Genomic DNA, 22,439 nt, shown 5'->3' on the forward strand with positions numbered 1-22,439 from the left:
AGATGCATGTGCTGCTGCGAGGCGATGCAGCAGAGTGCAATGGGGCTGTTACACCGTGTTAAAAAGAGATGCCAATTTAGCGCAGCGGAATAAATCACTGCCAGCTTCATGACAGAGGTTTACAAAAATAACACAAATCAACACAGCAGATCCATAATTTTTTTTTTTATTCCATACATTCCTCTTTCTCATGAAAACAGGTGGCTGCAGAGGTCTGGTAATCTAACTTCTTTCCAACTCTACACCCACAGATCTTTTTTTTTTTTTTCCCATTTTCAAAACTTGTAGCCTCCAGCCCCGACCAACGCTACCTCGAATGACATCATCTGAATGCTCCCTCTGCAGCCACACAAGGCGTTCATTCATTTTCTTTCATTTGCAGCAGCAATGTCCCGTAAACAGACTCTGATGTGTTAAATGATTATACAAGCATCATATGAATAAAGATCATACCATCTGCACCTTGATATAAACAAACAAAATCAAGAAAAAACACACACGGTCTTTTGTGTTCTCATATCTGCTCCGTCTCTTCTGTGGCGAGCGAGATGTCCCCAGCTCGTCAGCGTCTGCCACACATTCTCACTGACTCCTCTCTTTTTACACGATCATTTCACCGTGCAGGGAGGCATTACAAAATAAGCACCCGGCCTGTATGAACTTGAGCAACACAGGACAAAAAGGATGTTTGAAGAGCTGCAGTAAAAGTTAAAAAAAAAAAAGAAGGTAATTTGTCTGTTTTCTCTTTCTTGTTTCTCTGAGATCAAAGTTAAAGGAGGGTGAGCAAATGAATCCTAACCATGTATACACGCTTACACTTGTACGTACTTGCAAAGCCTTACAACCACACCTACTTAACAACAGACTTGGGTTGACTTTGGCCAGCGTTACTGAACCAAATGGTGAGTATGTGCTGTACAAACAAATTATAGCAAAACTGAAATCGGGAGCATTTCTCTAACTGACTGATGCACCAATTTAAAAAAAACCCCACAGGGAATCATTCATTTACTTTTCTTAAGTAAGAGCTTCACATTTTGATTTTTCATTTCCGAATGGACTCCAAATAGAACAACTTGCACAGTGGGGGTGAGTCGTCATGATATATTATAGGCCAAAGGCCACAGCCTGGCGACACCACGACCAGACAGAGAGCAGAGATCGTAAGCGCGGTGTGAAACCCGACACCGGAGCTTAGCTCTGACCAAAATGCTATCTGATGGGTATGCATACAAAGAGCAGCACAGCAACGCAGAACAAGACTCTTTCTTGAAGTTTCCTTTGTGAATCTGGTTTAATAGCAATAGAGAGCAGGGGAGTTCTTATTATATAAAATGTCTTCAGGCTACTTTACAGGTAGCAGAGAGTGTTTGTAAGAGGTGGACTGTACTTAATTTTCACTGTGGGTGGGATAATTGAGCGTGAACACATTCCACCCAAACATCCAGTGGCGTGAAGGCCCAGCTGACACCTTCAGAAGCTCCGTCTTTTCAATTATCACCCCAACAGGGGCCCCAGCAGGACCCTGCGTCAAGAGACCACCTAGAATTGTGACCACAGTTTGTCCAGTTGTGGAACTTTGAGCCCCTCCACCAGCCAAACCTTTTAAACACTTCCTTTATTTACACATGCAGGTATTAAGAAGTTTACACGTACACACATGGACGGATGCATACGTGCACAAAAACACTGGAAGCACATTTCAGCCGGCTGCACCTATTGTGTTTTAACGGGGCTTCGTGGTTTGTGGGAGAGGAGATTTATTGGATTTGAGGTTTAGCTCTTAAAACTACTGCGGCTCATACTGTGAGAAAAGTATTCGAGTGAATGTTTATACTCTAATGAATAAGACAAGGCTGAGCTCCAGTGTCAAACAAAAGCTGAGTGATTAAAAATAGTCAGCGTCAGTGGAAAAATATGATCAAATCCTATCTCACCTGAACTACATGTCACATCAAACATAAACACTGAGAGTAATTCATGGCGTCTATAAATAGTGTGTGTTTCCGGTAACATTTCTGAGAGAGTGACCTGGAGGGGTGGAGGGGACTGAGGGGCCAGCTCCAGTTCCTCCAGACGACAGCTGACAGGCGAGGAGCTGAGGCCGGTCGCAGCCCAGAGGGGAAGAGCAGCTCCGGCCTGTTTATTTATAACAGATAGTCCCTCTGGAAGCACGGCTGTGTCATTTAAGATGTCTGCTTTCGTTCCCACTGGGGGAACTCAAAGGGGATCGGGGATCGTAGGTATCCCAACATTAAGCTCACGCTGCGATAAAGCAGCACCAGGACGAAGCCCAACTGGAGCAGAGGAACTGTGGGTATCTGGAACTAAATGCTAATGACAGCATGTCCTCACTCTCATGCTGATGTTCAGCAGGAAGTGCTTGCCACCACATTGATTGTAGTTTTAACAAAAGCCAATCACCACGAAATGTGAAGTGAGACTTTCATCAGAAACCAAAATAATGGACAATTGGTGTAAGCTTGAAAGAACACCAAAGTTATTGCAATTCATTCTGACAGGGACATGTCTAAAGCATTAATTCAATGTTGATCTATCCAGTAGATGTTGAGGCATTTCACTTATACCAGCTTCATTGTGTTGCTTGAGGAAAATCAGGGGATTCCCCAAAGGCCTGGAAACATGAATCTCTGTAAATGGTAATTCATCCAACAGTTGTTGAGTAATGTCACTTTTCACACAGGAATGTCTGTTTAAAAACTTCATGTCGATCCATTTAACCGATTATAGAGATATTTCACGCAGGAACCAAAGTAGACATAACCGTAACCTCGGGGCAAGTTAAGATTAACTGAGTGTGAAGTGTGATTTTATTTTACCAATTTAAACCTAATGACAGATTCGGCTGAGTTGATGTAAAGGCTCGTGGACCATTTCAGCCTGAGAAAGGAAGCAGCAGCAGCTGTTTGATGGCTCCGTAATTATGCTCCGGTTCGCTCACAGTGATGGCAGCACTAGTGTTAAATTTACCGTTGTCTCTTTTTCCTCTCGCCTCAGGACCAACTAATCGGACACCACCTGTTGACTTGGCCACGCTCTCGTAGTCCCACATAATCACAGGCCAGAACCAGCTCATTCTGTCAACTCAGTCCCCCTCCTGTGTATCATAGTCGATTAGTTCATCATTACACTGTGGGAAAAGTGGGCTAAGTAGACAAAATCTCTTTAAGTATGCAGCTTATGCAACCATTTATGGAACAAAGTGGACATTTGGAGTAGCAGCATACTGTGTGTAAAGCTTTCCACTGGGGTGCAGGAATGAGAGGTTTGCATCACCGCAATAACGGATCGCTCATGAGGATTGACTGAGTGACAACAGGCCGAATTGTCAGGATGAGAAAACCCTCCCGGCGTCCTGGCTGGAGGAAAAAAAGCGTCATGTTGGTAAAGCCACTTTCCGCCAGTTCCCAAGGTCATGCTATTTGGCATGGCGATCTCACAATTAACTGAGGTTTGGCAGGGGGGGAACATTGTGAAGCTTCTGGAAGAGAAAGCTGTTCCAACATGTTGAGTGTCTCAAACCCCGGGTTTTGAACGGTCTTTGTTTGGTAACCCAAGATGCACTTTGAGCTTATAACATCACAACAGAACCTGCTGTTAACCCACCAGAACTCTTTGTTGGGCCCCATCTGCACATCAAAGCCTTCCTCCTTTTTTCCCACAAGTTTTTCCAGTAATTCTCTGTTCGCTCTGTCAAGACTAAAAAAAAATTAAGTCCACAGAACGTGATGAAAATATTCCTTCTCAGCTGTTTGTTTCATTAACATAAACACAACGGGGCTGCGGCAGGAGAGACGGCTCCGCTCGTCTACAGATGTTCTGCACTGAACAGCAAACAAGACTCTGTATTCTCATGTTGACTGAATCATCAAAGAGAGAAAGGAGAGGAGGTATTCAGGGGTTATCCTCGTCTTTCAAGAGCCCCCCCCCCTCCATCCTCCCCATTGGAAATTACCTGACAGCTGTTTTTGCGAACCTGTGCACCATGGGAAAGTCAAAAGTGGGAGTACATGAGAGTAAAGGAGAAATCAGATCTAGCTTCAGAAGAATATCCATAGAAAAGGTCAACTTTCATCAGAACCCACACAGAAAAGCATGAAAAGCTCAAATACCCAGATTAAAGAAAGAACCCATGTGAGTGTCGTGGGCTAGGTGCACTTAGTCACTGAGGAAGGAAGGAAACCTATTTACACGACACAAACCCAATGACAATGGGTACTTTCCACTGGAGGATCCATCTCATACAACCACTTGAAAAAGATGACGGACTTCCATTTGTCTTCAAGCATTAACTGTTGCTGTGGGATTTATTTTCTAATCATGCTTTGAAAGATGTTCTTACTTTCTCATTGTACACATGAAATCACTAAATCGGGGCCTGAGCCCAACTTATAGAGCTGTCGACAAGAGGAGTCTGTTCTAATTAGTGTCAATCAATGGACTCAACGTTCTGGCTGCTGTTTCTGTTGAAGATGGAATCGTTTTATTCACATGACAAACATCGGTAAATACTAAATCACAGATAAGACCGTTACGGATGCCTCTCACATTACATACAGAAGGTTATGGCAGAACAATATTTGCCAGCTCCACAGTGACACATGCAAAGCCATTTCTGAATTTGCCATTTTTGCTTCAGCATGTTTTCCAGGTCAGCTGCACTTGTTTAACTGGGATGAGAACACCGACTGTGTCTGCTGGACTAATGAAGGCTGAAAATTCTGTTCCAGAAGCAGGTTTGCTGCAGCTGCTGCCGTCTTATGTCATCCATGATGCAAAACTCTGCTCTCGTCTCTATTCTGGACGGTGGTGTGTTTACTTGTTAACACCACTGACAGATCTCAAAGACCGAGCTTGATCCAACAGGGATTTAATGCAGCATATCCGCGAGATTGAACGAAATGCGGTGAGAAAGTCCCGTGCATTCCGACAGGAGATCTACGAGAACAGAGGTGGAATTCCCTGCAGATAAAAATATCAGGGGCAGTGTAGCTGCAGGTGTTATTACACCCTCCTTCAGAGGCCCTGCAGCCAGAGAGGTGCCACACGCAGAACAGGGGGTTAGGTCTAGTGAGGAGACGTCTTCAGCATCAGCTTAAACAAGACTGAGTAACTTATAAACTGCAAGAATCTGTTTTTCAGAGCTTCTAGCTATTGTGATTATGGTCAAAACAATAATGAGTTTAATCATTGCTGTGTAGGTCAAAGATTCTTTTGTATGAGGCTCTTTCCAATGTGAAACTCTATACATGCATTTTCCAGGTCTCTCCTCAGAGGTTCAGTACAGTAGGCAGTCTGCTGCTGAGGCTGGCCGGTCCCTCAACTCCCTATTTGAGGTTAAGCCTGGACAAGAACCAATAAACAGTGAAGAAAGCAATGTTTCAGAAAAACGCTCTGAGTGGTGGCAGGGACAGCCAACAGTTGCACAGCACGCTGGCACACCCACATCTGTGCTGCACATGGAAAGCAGCTCGAATTTGAAGTCAGAAAACATGCTCCTCAGAGCCGGTGAGGACGGGATTGAGTTAGAAGATATGACACGCACACACTTCTGGTCCGGAATCGACTGAATTTTAATGACCCAACATGGACAAGAATGTTTTCAAGCAAATCTGCCCACTCTCTGGTTAGCAGAGATGTGACCTTAAGCTTCAGTGTAACAAGGGACTTTCCTGCAGGTTGTAATCTACGTTTGGAGAAGGAAGTCTGGGTTTTTCCCCCCAATCCAAGGATCAAGGCAAATCTTAACCACCCTCCAAAAAGCCAGCGAGCTTTTCTTCTTTAACGATAACTAAAGCACAGAAAGGTGAACATTCCTGAAGCCAATTATTGGGCTCGGTATGTGAGAGGGGATCAGGTACCCGCTTTGTCGGCAGAAAATGCCTTAATTCTGTTTGTCTCTCATCTTCTCCCTTCACCCCTGACTCAGACTCCCTCTCTCACCCCTTGACAAAGGATCAAGGGGCAGGACACTTGCAAAGAACCGGATTATATTCTGGAGGTTGTTTGAAGGAGAAGGATCTTGGGAATTCAAGTGATGTGTAGGTTGGATTTCACTTGGTGTAAAGCGCTTTTGTTTTGGCTCGTCAGAGAAGCCCGGCACTATAAATAGGTAACCGCCGCTTAAATCATCAGGTTCATGTTTTGTTCTCATCTTCTTCCATATTTAACAGTTTCTAGATCTCTATAAGCTGATAAATTCCCTTTCTGGATTTCATCCTTATTCGGTAGGACAGAAGCGGTCGTTCACTTGGCTTAATCACTTAGGTTTTTAACAAGTGTTGGCAGCTGTTGTTTTAACAGTTGAGCACTCGCACAAGAAGTTTATTGTAAAGTCTCCAACTTTAGAAACAAGTATGGAAATCCAAGCCAGCCAAAACCCAAGTCAGTCTCAGAGCAGACTTTGGATAAGCAAACAGAGAGAGTGCAGGATGAAGATATGGTTATGAATGAGGGTCGGGGGAAAGGCTGTTGGATGAGAGATAAACTGAAGTCCCGTCATTACTTCTGTCCAAGGTCAACAAGGGGCTTTACAAGAGCCTCTTGAGACGTCTCCCACTTTTCCTGCATTATTTATGGTGTTAAAGGCCTGATGTCTGGAACAGGATCTTAAGTAGCCATGCTGATCAGTGTTTAGTTTTTAATTTTACACCTATATCACTATATTTTCATTAAATGCAATAACTGATGGAGTTATTTTTGTCCAGCTTTTAATGATTTCTTCTTCCAGTTTAATTTTAGACGGAATATTTCCCTATGACTCATTAAAGCTTGACTGTGTCAACATGATAACCCACAGTTCTGTATATTAACTCACCTGGGAATCTATCTGTCTAGACTGTTATCCTGCAGGCACCTTTCACCAGTCTATCGCATGGATTGAAAAGCAGGTTGTAATGTTGCTTAAATTGTAATGATTCACAGGTTGACTGTAGGAGGGAAATTATCCCCTCTTAAGCAAACAGACTCATGTGAGTCACAGACTAAAATGAGTCACCAACTTAAAAACCAAAAGCGCATCTGGTTTAACTTCAGATCTGACAATTAATAACAGGTAGAAAACAACGTAAATCTGGAAAGTGAGCACGACAAAGGAGCATTTCAGTTTAGCCTGAGAGCTAAACCATGTTCACTTAGGAGAAGGAATTCCCCCAGACAGGACCACGCCTGCTGGATCTTACTCTTTGAGAGCCAGATAAAATCCCTAAGCTAAATTGAACACTTCCTTTACTTCACTAACCCTTCCTCCACAAGATAGTCCCAAAAATAAACTGGCTGCATGTTCAGAGGAGAACAATACCCAAAAGCAAACACAGCATCAACTGCAGTGTAAACAGACAAAAACAAACTGGGTCACAATGAATAACTTTAATTTCCCTATTCATGAGCATAATGTTACTGTACACGTCAGTTGTATTATTGTGGAACGAGGGTATAATCAGCTGTTTTGTGCCATTATTTGATTGAAACATCTTAATCCAAAAAAACAGCAATTATTTGAGGACAGTTAAAGAACTTGAACCAATGATACAAATATGTTAAATTAACTGTGAACTTGGTTAACGATTAGTAAAACAACTCGCTTAACGAACCCAATTTCTACAAATAACTACATGAAAAAAACCATAAAGACTTTATAGTTCTAGAAAAAAGAACATAGTCGCTATTAGCTCCCTAGCTACATATCGGCCCACCAGATAGTTCTGTGAGCAGCCTCTAGGCTACATGAGACCAGGGCCATTAGCACATATTTTTTTATCATGAATTTTGTTTTGCAAATATCTATCATGCAGGCCTTGAGTTTGCATGTGTAGCAGAGACATTGTGTCCACACAATCTGCTGCTTCGTAATCTGTTATCTTAAGGAAACAAAAATATTGTTGAAATAAAAAGAAATTATACCCACGTGTACCATTAAACAAATTTCTGAGTGAAATAGAATTACCCCATAATAGTCTTGTATGTTTGTGTCTGAACTAATGAGTAATAATCCCAGCATTGTGTTGCTAATTGGAACCACAAACCGTTATTGAGTCCATTCATTGGAGACGTTCACCCTGGACGCAGAAGCTTTTTAACGATCCTGCTCCTGTGCTTTGAAAAAAGCTCCCATTACGGTTCGCCAGGAGCAGGATATCAAAGTCAGCAGCTGACCTGAAGAAGGTGAGGGAAGTTCTTCTTCCATAAATTTCACCATTTCATTTATAGTATGTCACAATATTAAAGGCTATGTTGTGTTGTTGAATTGTTTATTATACCTGCAAAAGCTATCCGGATTCATTGGGCTGTAAGACATTATCGTGGAACATCCCAAAGTTTAAGTACCGTCATTATTTAAGGCCCCAAACCCCATGTTTCTTCTGCATTCCTGGTGGAGCGCGTGTTTCTACACATGGGGGGCCAATTTAATGGTCTACAATTGTAATCAAGACCATGTGGACTCAAGGAATGTTTGTCATTTCTTTCAATCTAGAGTGAGCAGTTTTTTAAACACATGCTGCAGACATTTTCATATAATTCACTTTAATGATACTCCACATGTAAGTCGCACAAGAACTAAGAAGGATGCATTTGGCTTTGTACCAACAAACAAACCCAAGGGCCAACATCTGACAACCATAAACAAAGTCTGGGAGTATCTTCCTCCCAACAGTTGACAGACGAATTTCACCTGTCCTCATAATTCAACAACAGGCCTTAATTTGAAGGTGTGCTCACACCTACAAAGACATCTGTTTGCCAGGAGTTTATGCAATAATTTGAGAAAGCAGGAGGGTTAACCTGCCCATTCATTGGGAGCAGATGTGAGCGATCCATTTCCTACTATAATAAGAGTTAATTATAGGCAAGGGGCCCTGTGTGTCCGTGTGAAAATACACCGAGCTCCGATGGTTAATCAGCAAAGTTAACCCGTCAGGTATAAGAGAGAGGGCAGCGAAACTAACTGCAGTCTGCGCTTTAGGTGATTTATCGCTGTGCTAATGGACAAGCCAGCACAAGCCAGTTCACGACCCTCAAAGAATTAAGAACAGAAAGAGGATAATTAAAGACTTTCACCAGTGAGGTTACATTACTCCTGCTGACCTTCCTCACTGTTCTGTAGAGTAAAGAAAAAGCTGTCTCTACCAATGAGCAATAACATGATCCCCATTCCTACATAAATAAAATTGCTTTAATTAGATAATGTTTTTCGTGACCCTGGGGCTACGCCGACTATCAAACTTCTTTCCTCGGCTCAGCTCCAAGTATTTCTGCCTCAGGGGCTGAATGAGGGAAGGATGAGCAATGCACCCCTCAGAATATAATACCCATGTTTGAGGAATGATATATATTCGTATTTTGAATAAATGTTGTGAACAGTTATTGCTCATTTTCATTGTAAAGGTGTAGAAACAGAACAGAACAGCTTATGTTTGCTGTTCCACCACCCGGTGGAAAAATCTGTTCCCACCACATTTTATAGTGCCACTTTTATGTGCCAACTCCAATTCACATGTTTTACATTGAGCACAAGAACAGTAGATCCAGTGGAGACATTCAATGAGGCTGTGCAAAGAAATGTGGATTTGTTTTTCTCGTTCCAAATGTACAAGCGACGTGTCTGTTCTAAACCTGCATGTTGGGGATGGGGCTGTCTGTTTGGACTGTGGTGACGCTGGCTGCAGCTTTTTTTTCTGAAACTGCAAAAGAAACCTGCAGTAATGGAACAATACGCAGAAAGAGCTGTTCACCTGTATATTCAAAGTTGAAGTATCGTACCAGAGGCATAAAATTATCATATATAGAGGAAAATGATCATACACGACCAGGGATGTAGGGATGGGACCCTCAATACTGATGTTTTGAAGCTGTGTCGAGATTCCGAAGCAGTTTAGTTTACAGACACAGTCCTTTTCAATGCACAGCGCTCTTATTTTGAAACATGAGACAGGAAGGACTTGTTTTAAGCTCGGGAGACGCAAGTCACGTGACGGTCACTTTCTGTATCACAAGCATGATTGGCTAAAAAGACATGTCATGTGAGAAGAGATGCTTAAACACAGACATGATCCATATTTTACGATCCAGATTAAAACTGATAAAACTAAACTGATCATATTATCGTACATTTTGCCTTATTGATCGTACAGAGGGCAAAATTACAAATACGATAAGTATTGTACATCTGGCAACATCGTTCACAATGATTAGGCTGGTCCCATACAATGATGATACCAGAAAGACAAGCTCCACCTCTACACTGTCGGAATAATGCTGACTGGCCCACAGAGACGCAGCACCCGGGGATGATCAGACCCTAATCTCGGTCTGTCTGGCCGGCCCGTTTTGAAAAACAAATTGTGCTTCTATTATCTCCCTCAAATCTTGTTTTTCTATTACTCCTGCCCCGGGAAAGCCTGGATGAAACAAAAGAGTGGAGAGAAGTTACCCGTGTGCCCACAGGCAAAGACTGATGTCTGTGCTAGAGAATCTTACTGTAGTCTGCAGTCTAGTGTTTGTGCCAGATTCTAGCCCCGGTGTGCCCCTTATCTCCACCCCCTGTACCCAGTGACGGGGTCATAAAAGAGCCTCAGCAGGTGGAGCCTGGTGGGGAAGACGGGGCCTCTTCATCCTGGCACAGCTGAAAGAGTCTTCTCTATGTGCTCACAGTCCACATAAATCACACAGGCTCTCAGTTCAGGGGAAGAACCATTTAATTACTCCTCTTAGAGCAATAATTGCCTGACTTGGCTGGAGGTGCTGCCTGAAGGAAGACCAAGAAGCAAGGGCAACTAAAATCGGCTAATCCAACAGATTTATCTCACCTAGTTATAAAAATGAGATCAAGGAAAGAAATCTGTGTTCTAGAAGTCAAATTTAATCAAATCACCACAGCTGCACTTTCATTGAAAAGCAGCCATTAACAGCTGCTGCTCTCATAACTAGGTCCTGAGTGATGCGGTGCTTTAAAAGCACCATTGGTGGTCGCCAGCTACTTACTGTAAACCGTGTAACTCAACCTAGAAATTAAACATTGCTTTGGCAAAATGTTGAGGGATGAATTATGTTTCAAAACAGTATTTCTCCCAGTAGATTCCGTCATCTATCGGTGTCTCTATGCCGTCTCCGATCAAACTAAACTGCAGCATTCAGAGCGCAGGACTTCAAGACGAATATTATATAGACGACTCCTCATGCCCTGGAATCAACAGATGGTCTGGGTGGAGAGAAAATTACATACAACCACTTCAGGCTAAAACCACAGAAATTCCCTTTGCCTTACCAACTGTGTTACAAGACCAACCTTCAACCTTCAGTAGGGCTGCCAGGTACCGGGTCGTCTCGCACACTGTCATGCCTCCGGGCACATGATGGATGTTAAGCTACTTTAGTCAGCACGGTGGTTAAGAGGTCTTTGTATTTAGCTGGCAAAACTCTTCATGGAGAAAAGATTAAATCTGAAATCCTTCATGCAGCTTCTTCCTGAAGGTGATCTGGAACAGCTTCAAGAAAAGGTGTATTTGGGAATGATCAGAGGGCTCAATGGTGCGGTTTGCAGCAAGACGCTGTGATTTTTATCGAGGGAAGCATTCAGCCACAAACAGGGTCCACATTCCATTCTTATCAATGGCTTGACTTTCATTTCTTCAAGCTGTCTCAAAGAAGTGCCTGTCTAGGGCTGCTGTTACACCTCCTACCCTGTTCCACAGAAAACATGCGTGTGTTTGGGGCCGGGCTGTCATGAAACACCACATTAGCTGAAAGACACATCTATAGATCTAGAGGAAAAATGCAAAGGTTGAGTGGTGGTCTGGGAAACTTCTTCCGAGGGTAAGAAGAGTCCAATCACAGCGAAGCAACTGCAGCACGCCAGCCCAGCTTTGCATTGCTCTGCACACATAGACAGTGTGCATGGGGCTGCGGTAAAAGTGATACTCTCTATAATGAGAGTTCGGAGCTGGTGTCTTTTTTATGTCAAAAACACAAGAGCAAAATAAAAGACCCTGCTCAAACATAATCTACAATCATTCACCAGGTGTTCTGGTAAACTTTCTTAATATCAACATTAACTTAACCTAGGACGACGAGGCCTGGGAGCATGTGAATAACTAAGTATAGTTGTTTATTGAGTAACCACTTTTCCGCTGGTCAAAAAACACTAACGCCCACAACGTCTCCAAACTGCTTTTGTGCGGTTCAGTAGCTAAGAAAGAGCTTAGAAATCAGGTCAGTGTAACATTAAGATCAAATACGGTATTGTATACTTTGATTTATAATAGCGAGCAGTAGGGTTGTTTTCTTGTGTCACTATTTCATTTTCATGTTTTGTGTTTAATTTATACGGTCTGAGGTCACGTCAGAGTCTCTTTGATTTGTTGTGAGCGCAATTTACTTTTCATCAAAAAAAAAACCCAGTGTGTGAATGAGTGTGAGTGTGTTTAAATCAAAGAGTTTTTCCATTACAGCACAGTTTGGCTCATGACACGGAACATGCATCTTCGAACCTGGATGGAATATATTTAACACCGAGCACTTCCACTCAGTTGAAACACACTGTGATGGAAATTCAAATATCACACTCAAGCAGGGAGAGAAAAATAAAAACAACACCGGCTTATATTATGGTATAAATAGATCCAGGGGGATTTGTTAATCTTAAATTCTAGCGTTTGCCAACATATAAAAACTTGTGAAATAATCCGTGCTGTTCTGTTAAGACCCTAGATCTCAATGGGCAAGAAGGACGTATATCTTATATGATCAAAGATCATGGGGATTTTCAAATATAAAAAATATTTCAGGGACAAAATAGATTTGATTTAAAATAGGGTTTGGGAAAACAAAAAAACACAGTGGGATATGTTTTGAGTAAAATAAAGAGCAGGACATCGGAACTGTGCATAGGAAAGCCTGAATAAACGTTGCCTCTGGGTAAGTGCCGTCCTCAGGTCCTGTCGATAATTTAAGGTTTCATTTCCCCAACAGGATGGTGACTCAGCAAGGGACCAACGTTTCACACCACCGCACCAAAACAATGGGCCGCTGTCACCCTGTTAACCGCAAACCAATTTGCTTTCAGAGGACTCTAAAGATATCTCATCGTGGAGCAGATCACTCGTCCAAACCGCCTTCTCTGTGCCTGAAGCAGGAGGTGGTCGGGGGGGGGGTGGGGGTGGAAATGAGTTCTCTCCAGCAACTGGGACCTAAATACTGGTTTGTCTCCAAGATGCACGGATTCAGGGGTTTGATAAAAAGTAAAGTAAGCAGAGAGAGGGAGGTATGACAGGCAGAAACAGCACAGAGAAAATTCCTCTGAGAACAAAAAGTGTGTGTAGATGTGTGTATAACAAGAGTTGTTATGTCTCGCGGGATGGCAGCTGACATGATAACACAGACCAGACCGGTGCAGCTCTCCTCCCGTCTCTCCTGAGGGCCTCTGCAGCCTCAATATATGAGAACTGAGCTCTTCCCTGAACCAGGAGTGATAGGACACATATTTTCACACTGCCCTCAGCGGCTGACATTTCGCAGTTTACCTGTTGCTTTCCCACGTGCTAAGTCACAAGGTCAAAAGTTACCGAGAGATCTTATTAACCCCCAACTGACTGTGAGCTGAGCCCCGTCTACGCCACGGCTACAAGACAGTCAGGTACTTCTATAATGCAACAACAAACTTTCAGGCGTAAATGTGCAACTTCAGATCAGTCTGTGAAATTTCAATATCTTATAGAAAATCAATATCTCCTGGTGAAAAAGCAGCGACACACAAACGATGAAGAGGTCAAGAGAGTTTGTGGTGATAACAGTTGACGACGGTGTCGGGGTGCTGTAAACAAAATGTACGCAGCGGAGTTAATACGTCACGTCCTGCCTCTGTCTGCTGCCTCCGGCTGCTCCGCCTCTCGTCTGAATGCTGCAGAGGATTTGTTTCTGATGTGAACGTGTCTGTGCAGAGAACCTCCCGCTGTGTTGTGTTTGAACAGCAAACTCTGGGTAAACTGTGGCCAATTATCCGGATTTTACCCAGAGGTCATGTCTGAAAACGCTTTAATGAAACACCTAACATGGCACAGGATATATGAAGGCAGCGAGTTGCTCAGTGTTTAACTTCCTGCATGACCCCATGCCGAGCACATGCATCAACAGTGTGGGTCCCTGCGTCCCTGGTCGCAGCGGGGGGGAGACACGTGCTTTGCGTTGTGTTTTTTTTTAAAGAAAAAGGTTCTGGAACAGTTTCCCTACAGTTTTTTTCAGTGGATTTTGGATTGTAAGTAAAGCTGGTATTTATTTTTCACACTCTTTACTGTTGTCAATCAATTTAAACATCAGTTCTCACTCACCAGCCCAAGACCTTTAATTTGTGAATTCATCGGCTAATTAGGCTCCTGATGAGCACAGCGAACAACAATCAGGCGCCCGGATTAAATAAAGGTGAGGGGAAGCCATTGTTTCTCCTTTGTTTACTTTTCACTGAGCCATTGCAAAATTCCACAGGGCGACCTCCCTCTGTGAACAGCGAGGGTTTTAACAACAGCGTGGCTGATTTCACAGGTCACATAGATGTCTTCCAAAGATGGAAGGCTTTCTGTTTCACAGGTAGAGACTTGTACAGTAACAGGAAGTTGAGGCAGGGCGCTACTCATCCGACTGAGAAATCATCAGCTCCGATAAGACACCAGGGTGGGATTTTTTGGGAACACTTGACGGGATGTCAGGGTCAAACCTGGTTTTTAAAAAGACAATGGAGAAAAAAGACTGATGGCATTCCTTTCGCAAACTTAAGTACCCGGGAAAAAAAAATCTATTCCCGCTCACAATACACAAAAACGCCATTGGTGAAAAGGGAAGCAACCCCCATTAGCGTAGCTGTATAAGTCGGGAAGGACCATAGAAGACAATGCAGCAGCTCCTTCGAGCACAACGTAGAATCCTGAGTGATTTCACATCAGTGCTGCGAGCGAAGACAATGGCAGCTTCAATAGGGCACAAACTATAGAGCACCTTCAAAGGGAAAGTGCAATACAGTTAACTTAGCATTTCAATGAATCTCTAATGAGCCAGAGTTCAGGCTGGGGAAAAAAAGCCCAGCGGTCCAATGTGAAAAGACTGAAGACGACTGTTAAAGATGGAGCAATGAGTCAGTCAGTCCCACTCCATCACAGTCTTTTGTTCTTTTTATCAACCTGAGCGACTCGTGTTAGATTTAAAGTGAGTGACCGGCGGCATTACATTACCCTGCGTCACGTTAGAGACCCGCTCGTTTAACAAAAGTATAACGGAACTACAAAGGGCAAGGGTGTTTGCTTCACATTAACCGTTTCCCAATCTGCAAATAAGAAAAACTTCCCCGGTGGAAGACAGGGACACAGAAATGTGTGATTTAAAACTCTCACCTCTGACCTTTAGCCGTTCTTTATGACTCAAGGTGCAGCCTTGCGTCGTGTCCTCAAGACATCCTGTGACCTCACCATGAACTCTGTTAAGTTTTATTGCATCTGTAGCTCCATAACTCAGAAATGAAGAGCGATATCTTAAGTACTGAAACTGAAGGGAACAAAGGGCTTTTATTTTAGCTTTCTGACTGCTTTTAAATGTTTTTTGCAACTTAGGAATATGGACAAATATATATCATACAGTGTAGATAGTGAAGATACGATTTTAATGTCTGCTCAAGGGAAGTAGGTAATTGATTGCCAGTAATTAGTCCTTGAAAACTGATAGGATGGCCATCCACACTGCTTCCAAACCACTTATATCAAATAGTAAATTTAAAAAAGCATTGTTGATCAGAATAGAATTTGAACATGTTATGCTTCGAGGTGTGTTCACTGCATGTTGTCATCAAAGTGAAGATAAATACACGGGTGTGGTGATCTTGGCTTAAAATGCAAAATCTCCGAGACAAGTACATTCAAACCTAAACATTCTTCCGCATGAAGCTTTGAGGGTTTAATTAAAGATCGGCACTAAACCTGCCACAAGCTTCGGACTGATCCGAGGATGAGACGCTGATGAAACTGTGGTTTAGAAAAACAAAAAGCTGTGTGTAAATGAGCACTTCAGAGACAGGAAACGTGTGAAGAGGTGCTAATGGAAAGAGTGGGACTCCAGTTACAATAGACGGTACTCGGAGAATGTGCGCTCATGTCAGCACATGCACGGCGTTGCTGCTGTACCAGCTGAGGTGCAGCTGTGTTTGGAGTCGGCTCTTGTGTCCGACTCGGATGTGGCGTTGGGCATGAAAGCGCAACGCTACCCCAGCTGAAGTGCATTTTGAGAAGACGAGTGTGTGAGTGCATTTCCCAGATGATTTATTTTATCCTTTTTGTAATTTAACAGATATCACACTGGCGTTCAGATGTTCTTTCAAGAAGATGCCAGATTTGATTAGATTCGAATATATTCGATTTATTGGCAGCAAACTAACTGAAATCAGAAGTAAAGGCAAATACATATAAAGATAAATATCATTAGATGATGTTCTATTCTACGTACAACCTGGATGACCCTTTATCTTCATACTTGGGTTACATTAATGCAAATCATTCACCACCATCTCTTTTCCACCACAATTATTTGACATCTCTGGGTTTAAACACGGCTAAAACCGCTAAAAAAAGGGCAATATCTCACCGTTACCCAAATTACTGCATTCACCGTGTTTCACCGGTGCCAATCAGAGCCGATAAAAACGCATGTGTACTGCAGAGTCGTTTGACCCGGGAGTGGATGGTGATTGCATCCAGTCCCATTGCAGACAAAAGCCAGATGTTAGTGGCTTTTTTTTTGACCAGTGGCCTTTGGTATGGCAAAAAACTCTGCAATGGACATTTAAGTGTAGCACATAAGGATGTTCCTCTTCAGCTCAAACCAAGCCACAGGGGGAATTGAAACCAGCAGTGGGCTGACTCGGATTGCTGGGGGACAAAAGCACAAGTAGAATGGAATATTTTCAGCATCTGCATCCAGTGAAACTAAAGTAACAATGGAGAAAATTAAAAATAGTTAGAGGAAGCTCAACAAATGCTGGTCTTGTTTGGATGAATGCATTGAGGAAAAAAAGATGTTAAATGCAAGAACGAAAGAAAGTGGGTTTTGGGAGTCGATCTCAGCTCTGACTAAACAGCTGATGTGAGGAACAGAGTCAGGTTCAGAGTCTTCACCTCTCTGACCTCGATACCAACCCGAGTCACACCTCACTGCAGAGTCAACAAACGCCGGCCTGCGCTCCATATGCCTGAGGAAGCGGGCGAGCCACTTCACTCCAGCATTGTCTCAGGAGCCAGGATGGCCTCTCCCCTGGGGCTATAACTCAACAATGCACTGTTTACCAGAGCCGGTCTTCAAGCAATTATGTGAATGGGTACGAATGGAAAAGACCTTCCCCGCTGTTCAAACTGTGGAGTGGAGTTGGTGTTTGCACTGCTGTGCTTTGCAACTCCATAGATTCCTCATCGACTCTGAATGGAAATTAAAGACCAGGTAGCCGCGTGTGAAACCACAAAGCAGCACACAGGGACCAACCGCCGCCCCGAGCCGATTACACAGCGGAAAATAAATAACTAAATCATCAGATCAAAGAAGGGCTGCATCATTTTTAGCCCGAGGATGATGGGACTGAATTACTCACAGCAGAGATGAAGTTTACACAAATGACACACGCTCGGCAGACTATATAGTCACAGGAATCCAGGCCGCCCTTCCCCCAACCCCAGTCCAACCCCCCCAATGAAGTCAAGGGACACTTGTGACAGTCTATACTGGGAGAGATCTCTCTCTCTCCGAGCCAAAAACTGTCAGCAGTCATGCTCACGGTGGGTCTGATGTCACACAGCAGAAAACAAAGTGGCCTCCATCACACTTTTATTAGAGCAGAAGTCCGTCAGTCCATTTTCACTTGCATGACAACAACTCTAGAGTGCGACAGAATCCGGAGGAGCCTGAATATTAAACTCTAATTTTCTCACTCCGGTGCTGCGGGCGGCTCACAGCAGGACGAGGGTGCTCATTCGTGATGGAGAGCTCTAACCCATCGAGAGTTTTTATTGACTTTGATTGTTTGAGTTGATGTGCATGACCCTGACATTCCAGCAGGGATAAAGGACGGCCCGTAGTAACACCAGTACTCCAGCTTAATTGAATCAAGGGACAGTGCACCCGCTGTGGTTCAAAGTCATAATGCAAGAAACAGATGCTTGTGGTTCCACATAATTCAATTATGTTGGTATTGTCGGCCTGGTGGTCGACCTGAGCTGTGGTGAGAAGTGTAGAAGCCGTCTCCTGTTACCGTCCAGTGTCAGCACACAACACATGATAATAACCCTTCGTAGGAAGATGGAGACTTTACACGGATTGATGAAGGTGGATAAATTTAAGTTCTCCCTCGACTTTGTACACAGACAGAGCGATAGATCTCGTCATCCACGGGAGCAGGCGAGGTGTTCGATACGATGTTAGATATACCTTGAAGTCATGAAAAGTGGAACGCTATAACTTTTCAAATGTCACGCGTATCACTGCTCATATATATTCTGGATCCAGCAGGTGAGGGATTTATGTGTGCCAGGGCCACCTCAGGTATGTCCCCATCATTCAAGAGGGGCCCTTTGCTTCAGATCATATCAACGCACAGCGGTCACAAATAGGCTACCTCGAGCGTGACAGCTCTGTTTATTGGAGGGCATAAAGGTGAGAGACCAGACGGGGTTTCTACAGGAGGTGGTGTTGCGGTGGCGGGTGGGTGGGGGTCTATTCTCAGCAGTCACGTCATGGTCATCATACCACAGATATAGCAAAGTGAAGACTTATTTCAGACTCAAACACCATGAATAAGAAACCAAACATGTGCATGAGGAAGAGCTGGAGTTCAAACAAATAACTGATCATCAATTCAATCAATACAGTCATTCATCAAACAAAAATCCTAAATACGAATAAGCTGCTTTTCTCTTGTGTTCACTTTGAATTTTATATGTTTTGGAGCAAGTTTTTGGACAAATTGAACAATTTGAAAGACATAAGAACATTTACAGATGAAAGATCAAGCAAATAATTAAATAAAATAATCAATTACGAAAAAGAGAACTGTTAGATGCAGCTACATAACTGAAAGCTGAATTCATTTCCAAAATGCCTCCCACCTGCAGTGGAGCCTGGACAAGTGGATTCAACATTTCAACCCCAACTTTTATTTTGAAGGATTCCAGGTTTTCCAGGTCAAATTTATGATTAAGCATCAAACAGAAAAAAACCTAAATGTAAAGGTTCACAGGTTCAAGCATATTTCCATCTATTCTGATAACAGCCATAAAGATAAGTTTCACACACACACAGAGAAGTCAGGGCCAAAGTGGAGTCTGGATTTGAGAAGGTTTAGGAGCCGAGGACTCCAGAGAGACTATGAATAGCTTGTTTCTATGGACAAACTTAGCCCAGCTTCACTCAACAGTAGCTTCTAGTTTGTCACATTACTTTTTAAAGCATCTTTACGGTACATGCTGATATGACTGGGTGCACAGGAATCTGCTCCACAGCCCACCTGCATGTGAGGAGCCCTGCACCAGCAGCACATCAGTCTATTTACTGAACAGAAATAGAAGCATCAACACATATCCTCCTTTCTCTGCCTTTAATAGGACATGAAGACACTGGTTTGTGACTGTGACTTCACCTACGTTGGGGGGTGAATGGTTTTATGGGTCAGTGGTTTGGGTGAAAAAATGGAGAAAAGGTAAAGTTTGAGGTGACTTACAGTAACCAGCTGGCATGAGAGTATCAAGGAGAGGATAAGTCCAAAGATCTTGGTGGTCGGAGTGCCCATTTTCCACCAACCCAGCTCAGGCTGCAAATGCTGGGGGAAAGTGAAGAGAAAAAACCCCGAGGTCCTGCTCTCTTCCTGGCCACTGAAGTGTCGGTGTGTTGCCCTGCACCTTTTTCTCAGACTTCTCTTCTCTGTGCGTCCCACAGCCGGTGGGACCTCATCAACAGGTAAATAAAGAGGATCCTTTTTACGCACGACGCAGCGCAAAAACACGGAGGTGCTCCAGGCTTCTCGCTCCTCCACCCCCCGTGCACTCCGAAACTTATTGGGATTTGGTTGTGGAGCTAAATGCAAAGTCACTAGGAAGTCCTGTGCAGAGAGAGAGGGGGAGAAAGAGAGGGAGAGAGAGAGAGAGAGGGCTGCGAGGGGGGAAAGAAAGTAAAAGGCGGAGTGGAATTCAGGGAGTGCAGAAAGCGAAGACTGTGCGCGGAGACGCCGCCTAGTTGACCACACATGTGTCCACCCCGAGAATAAACTGTCCTAGTGCAAATATATTGTCCCCACATGCACGTTTGAGTCTATCTGTGGTGTTAAATACTGGGTTTATTGCAGCAGAGATTCAAAGTACTGATGAATGCGATTTAAAAAGTAAAAGTACAGAAATATTTCTCTGATGTGATTCATGTATTTTGTGCTCTTGTTGTTAAAGTTCACTTAAACTTTGCTTTGGCTTTTTCTTACTAGCATTAATAGATTTCTATTTTATTTCAATGTTCAAAATTATAAAAATCTGAAGTACAAAAGTAATTATGCAGAGTTTAAACAGGCGGATATTGGTACTTGAGTACAGTATTTAAATACTATACTTCAATGAAAATGTTTTAATGTTTGTGTAACAATTATCAACAGAGGGTTAAAAGGTGAAGCCATTCTCTCTCTCTGTCCTTTATAATATTTCTATAATATTCCCATTATATTTGTTTTAGATATCGTTTATGCATATTTTAATTGTATATATGATGTCAACAAATGTATTAGTTATATATGAACCCTGATTTTTATGAAGTGCAAAACTTCAGTCCTGCCTCTCAGAGATGTTTCACTTTACTGTGATTGGGTAATAAACCTGCTCCGTGTATTGAACTTCTTGTTCCCTGAGGTCACACATTTTTCACAGTAGTTAAACTCTCTGAAACTAATTCCTCTCTGTCAGCATTTCACTGAATAAATGAATGGTAATAGCACGTGCTGATATAAAACTAGTGATCACTAAGAGATTGAGATTGTTCGTGTCTTGGTGGATAAATTGAACTACTGTTGCACACCTGATTAAAATACACGTCTCAAGGTAAACACAACATACTTGAGCAGTCAACGCCCTCTACTGGCGTTAGAGGAGGCTGCACACCAGAGACTAAAGGGACTTCTCCATGAAGTGGATAGAAAGGGTCAACTCAAACACCAAGTAAAACACAGAGACATATTTAATTACCCTGTGTCCCATCGATTGAGGTACATCCTATATTTAAACACAGCAAGCACATGTCAGGACTGAATGAGTGAAGTCAGCGGTAGTGTGGGGGGGCCGTGTGTAAATAACGTACTGTACCACTCAGAGGTTGGAGAGAGCAGCTGTTGCCAATTAAAAGCTGAACCCTGAATAGGAATGGAAAGGAGCTGCTCTCATTAACTCTCCAAAATAGTCCCAGAATGGAAGATGAGCAGAATGGGCTTATCTGTATCCGGTGAATGCAACACTTGTGAGGTCTTTACAATCCAATAATAAACACACAGAACCCTTCACAGTGTAAGAGACATGAAAGATGCTAAACTTAGAGTCCAGCTTCTGAATTCGCTGTGGTGACTCAAGGAGAGAAGGATGAACTTTCCTCCTGGAGCAGATGAAAGTGGAAACAACCCTCAAACACATCATTCTGCACAGTGAAGCTCAAACACAAGTGAGGTAGATAGTACAAAAGAAAATACACCTGTGAGTTGAAATGTAACCTTGAATTCATTCGTAATTCAATGAGCCATGTTAAAATCCGATGCCAAAACAAACTGCTTAACAATTGTTGAGTCCATGAACGGCCAAGTGCACTTAGGGAAACTTTTTGAATTGTACACACGCAAGCACTGACAAGGGATCACAAACAAAAAAAGAAACACATTATTGCTCATGCTTCATTTGCTTCATCTCACTTTTAAACACAAGCTCTGGATACAAGAGACGGATCATTTCTGTTTTTGTCAGACTCGAAGCGTCTCACCGACCACAGTGGTGTGATTGAGGGACTCCTCCCTTGCCTCCCGTCAGCAAGTACTGGAAAATTGTGTCCAACATGTTTCATAAAAAAAAAAACTGTCTCAACCCATTATTATAGGTCGAGAAACCAATGAACAAGTCAACAAAACGATGAGAAAGTTCTGCACTCGTGCTTTTCCAACATGGAGAAAAGAAACTAAATTATCATTTTGAACAAGATAAAAAAAAAAGTAACAAGTCTGACTTCTCCTTTGGTTTTCAGTGAGACCAGATGCTAACACAGGTGGTAAAGTAACGTTTATGCAGAGCTGAATAAAGTGAAAACCTGTAACAACCTGATCCACAAGTTATCTCCTTAACTTATTTGATGCATTCACCTCTGAGAGAAAAGAGTTCACCAGATAAGGAGCT

The 22,439-nt window shown here is 43.0% G+C and overlaps 1 protein-coding gene across 25 annotated transcripts in view; it reads right to left on the bottom strand.

Moving 5' to 3' along the window:
• Positions 1-20,192, bottom strand: part of hspg2 (heparan sulfate proteoglycan 2) — an 82,448-nt gene extending 62,256 nt beyond the window's left edge. For 24 of the 25 annotated variants that reach the window (XM_069526343.1, XM_069526340.1, XM_069526339.1 and 21 more), the window contains exon 1: positions 19,754-19,954. In XM_069526343.1, coding sequence (XP_069382444.1) covers positions 19,754-19,822 — 69 coding nt within the window. In that variant the 5' untranslated portion in view covers positions 19,823-19,954. Of the gene's footprint in view, positions 1-19,753 lie in introns of all 25 variants that reach the window. The other variant, XM_069526354.1, reaches the window with a different exon arrangement.
• Positions 20,193-22,439: the final 2,247 nt, after the last annotated feature.

Source organism: Paralichthys olivaceus, chromosome 6 (genome assembly GCF_024713975.1).
Source record: "Paralichthys olivaceus isolate ysfri-2021 chromosome 6, ASM2471397v2, whole genome shotgun sequence".
Lineage (NCBI taxonomy): Eukaryota > Metazoa > Chordata > Actinopteri > Pleuronectiformes > Paralichthyidae > Paralichthys > Paralichthys olivaceus.